The sequence below is a fragment of the Corylus avellana genome, chromosome ca9 (genome assembly GCF_901000735.1).
Source record: "Corylus avellana chromosome ca9, CavTom2PMs-1.0".
Taxonomy (NCBI): Eukaryota; Viridiplantae; Streptophyta; class Magnoliopsida; order Fagales; family Betulaceae; genus Corylus; species Corylus avellana.
The window spans coordinates 9,607,682-9,612,874 of record NC_081549.1 but is presented as its reverse complement, the minus strand read 5'-3'; the positions used below and the strand labels follow the sequence as shown (position 1 = coordinate 9,612,874).

At 32.9% G+C, this 5,193-nt stretch overlaps 1 protein-coding gene across 1 annotated transcript; it reads left to right on the top strand.

Annotated features, from left to right (window-relative positions):
- Positions 1 to 495: 495 nt before the first annotated feature.
- Positions 496 to 2,855, top strand: LOC132191964 (cytochrome P450 CYP94D108-like). Its single transcript, XM_059607116.1, has 2 exons — positions 496 to 1,230; positions 1,937 to 2,855. The coding sequence occupies exons 1-2, from the start codon at positions 518 to 520 to the stop codon at positions 2,751 to 2,753; spliced, it is 1,530 nt and encodes a 509-aa protein (XP_059463099.1). The 5' UTR covers positions 496 to 517; the 3' UTR covers positions 2,754 to 2,855.
- The last annotated feature ends 2,338 nt before the right edge of the window (positions 2,856 to 5,193 follow it).

The following is a 5,193-nucleotide window of genomic DNA, read 5'->3' as shown; positions in this document are numbered from 1 at the left end:
AAGTTTAAAACTAAGAAGATTTAACATAAGCGTCCATGGGTGAAAAATTATTATTTTTTATAAAAGTTTCAAAAAAAATTGGATTGTCAAAGACAGTCGGAGAATCTATGTAGCTATATTATACAAATGGGACACATATATTGTTTCTTCAAGTGTTCCTTCGCTAAAAAGTGACACAACCTAGAACATTCCGATCACAAAACTCCATTTTCATTTATCAAAACATGAAATTCATCAACTTGTATTCATATTTTATTGTTTCATTGTAGTTAACCCTTACTGCTATCTACTAACCAAGAAACCCTTCTATCCTCTCTGATATACATCAGACAGTTATGTATGCCCGTGTTTAATTATTTATATTTTTAAAAAAATTAAAAAATTAAAATATAATATTTTAATTATAAAAATATTAAAATATTAAAATCCTCCAAATCCATTTCTTATATATATACATATATAACGCCAACAAATACTTCACTGCTATCTCTCTCACTCTCTCTCTCTCTTGTCGCCAATGGCTATGGAGCTCTTGTCTTTCCAATCCTTCCTCTTCTTCTTTCTTCTTTCTCTCTATGTCTACCTCCGTTTTAACACTTCCCCAAAGAAACCCATCAACGGCAAAGGCTTCAAAGTCTACCCTCTACTCGGAACACTACCGGAGTTCTTGATGAACCGGCACCGTTTCCTTGACTGGACAACCGAAATTCTCACCAACACCGCCACTAACACCGCCGTATTCCGGCGTCCCGGGAAGCTCCAGGTCGTCATCACCGCCAACCCGTCCAACGTTGAGCACATGCTGAAGACCAACTTCGAGAACTACCCCAAAGGCGAGCGGTTCATAGCGCTTCTCGAAGACTTTCTCGGCCGAGGAATCTTCAACTCCGACGGGGAGCTCTGGAAGGTCCAAAGAAAGACCGCCAGCCACGAGTTCAACACCAAGTCGCTCCGGAGCTTTGTCATGCAGAACGTCACCGTTGAGATCGACACGAGACTGGTTCCCATTTTGGAAAGAGCGTCGGAGACGGCGCGCGTGTTGGATTTGCAGGACATCCTGGAGCGCTTCGCGTTTGACAACGTTTGCAAATTGGCTTTCGACGTCGACCCGGGTTGTCTTGGCGGTGACGGCACCGCTGGGGCCGACTTCATGCGGGCTTTCGAGAACGCCGCCACGCTTAGCTCCGGGAGATTCATGTACGCCATCCCCATTTGGGGAAAGCTTAAAAGGTAATTAATTTAATTTTCAAAAATATCGGGTTAATAATTTGTTTATATTTTTTTAATTAGTAAAGATAATATCTAGTTAGTTCCAGTGAAAGAGTATTTTTGTTTCTTTAAAAAGTAAAAAGACAAAAATTATTATAACTAATCAGATATTATCCAATTAAAATGAACTAAAAATAATCTTGTTCCTTTTTATTATTATTATTCTCTCAACAATTTAATAAATTAATTATTAAATTTGTGAGACTTATAATCTAGTTAGTTATAGTAGATGTGTATTTTTGTTCTTTCGTGTTAATTCATTTTTTGTCTCTTTAAAAAGTGAAAAGACAAAAACACAATTTAACTATAACTAATTGGATATTATCTAATTCAAATGAACTAGAAATTATTTTTTTTTATTTTTTTTTATATTCTATTATAAATTTAATAAATTAATTATTAAATTTGTAAGACCAATAATTCAGTTAGTTATACCGGAGGTATATTTTGTCCCTTAAAAAGTAAAAAGACAAATATACTTTTTTAATATCAATTTAAATGAACCGAAGATGATCATGTTCCGCATAAACTCACGAATCTAATAATTAATTTATAAAATGAAATGAAAAGCAGGAGAAAAAATATGGACACAAATTAATAATTATTTGTCATTAAATTATATTATAATGACAAATTAATTTAATGTTGTTGATTTATATTATAACAGGTTTCTCAACGTTGGATCAGAGCGAAAGCTAAAAGAAGCAATCAGAACCGTCCACGAATTCGCGGATGAGATGATACGGTCTAGAAGGAAGCAAAAGACCGAAAAAGAAGAAGACCTGCTGTCCCGGTTTATGGCAAAGGAAGAAAACTCGCCCGAATTTCTCCGAGATATCGTGATAAGCTTCATTCTCGCGGGACGGGACACGACCTCGTCGGCTTTGAGCTGGTTCTTTTGGCTCTTATCGTCGAAACCGGAGGCGGAGCGAAACATATTGACGGAGCTGGAAAACATCCGAGTCCGTAACGGGAAAAATACGAGCGATGCATTTAGTTTTGACGAGTTCCGAGAGATGCATTATCTGCATGCGGCGATATCGGAAGCGATAAGGCTGTACCCGCCAGTACCGGTGGATAGCAAAGCGTCCCTGAAGGACGATATAATGCCGGACGGGACGTTTGTGGGGAAGGATTGGCTTGTGACGTATCACACGTATGCGATGGGGAGAATGGAGAGCATCTGGGGGAAGAATTGCCGGGAGTTTTTGCCGGAAAGATGGATGGAAAACGGACTGTGTCGGCAGGAGAGCCCGTTTCGGTTTCCGGTTTTCAATGGCGGGCCGAGATTTTGCCTGGGGAAAGACATGGCGTATATTCAGATGAAGTCGATTGTAGCTTCAGTGATAGAGCGGTTTGAGATTGAGGTGGTGGAGAAGAAGGAGAAGGGCCCACAGCACTTGTTGTCGTTGACTTTGAGGATCAATGGTGGGTTACCCGTGAAGCTGAGGAAGAGATGTGTCGATGCCACACCCACTAATTAATCTACATGTGTTTTTAATAAATAATACAGAAATCATATGTAACATAAAATAATGTTCAATCTTGCATGTTGTAATATATTAATGCTTTAATTGTTGTTTTAATTCGATTTTGTGCAAAATAATTTTTATATTTTTAAATATTTAGTGCCATAGAAAATAATAATTAATACTAGATGAGTAATATTATGTTCTATTTTTTTATTTTTCTAAAAAAATTTTAAAGTTGATGTAACTTTTAAAATCACAATTAAATTTTAAATGAATCATACTTGAATTTTAATCTAATAATAATTTTGAAAGGCACATCAACTTTAAGATAATTTTAAGATGATAAAAAGATGATACCTACCATTACTCATAATAGAGAATATAAACATTTAATGAATAAAATAAAATAAAAAAAAGGGAACATTTAATTGATTTATGCCGAATATTTGTCCTCTACGAAAAAGGAACAAAGATTTCTCCACCTCATGTATCTATAAAAGGGTACCTTGTACTTTTGCTCACATCCTTTTTATTGTTGGCTTTAGCTAAAGAGAAGTACTAGAGAGTTAGAAAATTTTCAAATTGAGATGGTAGATGGTCAGTCGCAAATAATGGAAAGAGAATTGCATTTTTTTTAATTCTAGACTCATTTGTTTGACTCTCTATTACTTCTCTTAGCTAAAAACCTAAAATGAGGCTCGAGTAAAACTATTATTACAGTTCTGAAATGTTGTTTTTAAGGGTGGGTATCAGTTCAATTCGATTAGGTAAAATCATTATTGGTTGGTTAATCGAAATTGTCGGTTAAATTGGTTAATTCACCAATTTTATTTCCATAACAAATTATTTCAAAATTTTTGGTTAATTTCCTTTGGTTAACCATGGGCTTTTTTAATTAGGCCAATGCTATTTTTAAATGGGCCAAAAATTCATTATTTTGGAGGCCCAAATTATTATTTTTTGGCTAAAATAACTTATTGAACATAAGATGTAAATAATAAGAATATAAGATGGAAAAAAAATTACTAAATACATTCAACAAAATCACTCCATAAATTCCATCCGTCAAAGCCTTAATCTATGTCAAATTTGACATTTCGGTTCAGTTTGGTTATGCATATTTCAGTTTGGTTCGGTTCGGTTAACTGATAATAAAAATTTTATATTGATTAACCGAATCGAACCGATGTCGGTATAAAAAATCCATACCGATTTCGACTCGCATAAGTCGGATATGGTTAATTTCAGTTTGGTCGTAATCGGTACGCGGTCGGTAAACGGTTAATTTGTCCACCCCTAGTTGTTTTTTATTATATATATATATATTAGCTACTAATTTTTTAATACAAATTTTAATAGATAATTTACTACACTCAAATTTTTTTTTTACCTATTATTTCTCAATATTATTTTATTTTATTTTATTTTTAATGTGCATTTTAAATGTTTATAAACACTTGACACTATTTTATATCGGTTGGAAGATATTTAAATATCTGTATGTCCAATTGTTATTAATCGTTAATTTTTATTAAAACTTTTTTTATCAAATTTTTGTTATTAATTGTTATTAATCGTTAATTTTTTTAAAAAATACATAATTTTTTTTATTATTTTTTAACGTGTGAAAGAATGACACGTCAATAAATATTGACGTGTCAAAATGACACGTCAATATTTATTGACGTGTATTAGTTTACCACGTCACTATATTAAATTATTTAAATATAATTTTTTAAAATTAAATTGAATTTAAATTTAGCAACATGGCAATATTGCTAAATTATTTGACATGTTGCTATTTTTTGACGTATAGAATGTGCTACGTCACTAAATACTGACGTGATACATTCAGCACGTCAAGAAAATAATTATTGACGTGCCACTTTTGACACGTCAATAATTATTGACATGACAAAAGGTGGATTACTGTTTGCCACGTCAAAAATAGTCCTTTTTTTTGTAGTGTGTACACAAACTCATTTCTCAGCCTCTCACCATTCATGATGTAAGGAAAAATCATGATTTTTTATTTAGGGAGTCCGAACTTGGTTAAATAAATAAGCACTTAGATATATATAATATATAATCTCTCTATATATATTTGTGTAGTTAGTCTAAACCTACGTGTGTCTATATATATATATATATATATATATATATAGAGAGAGAGAGAGAGAGAGAGAGATCTCTTTATGTGTGCGCGCATGTTTATGTGCTTACTTTTTTAAAAATAAGTTTATTTATCTTTTGCTTTCGAAAGCGTGATCGAGACATATCCTAAGTTTAAAACTAAGAAGATTTAACATAAGCGTCAATGGGTGAAAAATTATTATTTTTTATAAAAGTTTCAAAAAAAAACACTACAAAAAAATATATGTTTTTTGATGTGGCAAATAGTAACTTATCTAGTTATGTTTGCCACGTCAAAAACTTTTTAGACACGTCAAAA

Coding starts and splice junctions, on each gene's coding strand:
- LOC132191964 (XM_059607116.1), top strand. CDS start 518: ATGGCTATGGAGCTCTTGTCTTTCCAATCCTTCCTCTTCTTCTTTCTT. Junction 1,231..1,936: donor ATTTGGGGAAAGCTTAAAAG/GTAATTAATTTA, acceptor ATATTATAACAG/GTTTCTCAACGTTGGATCAG.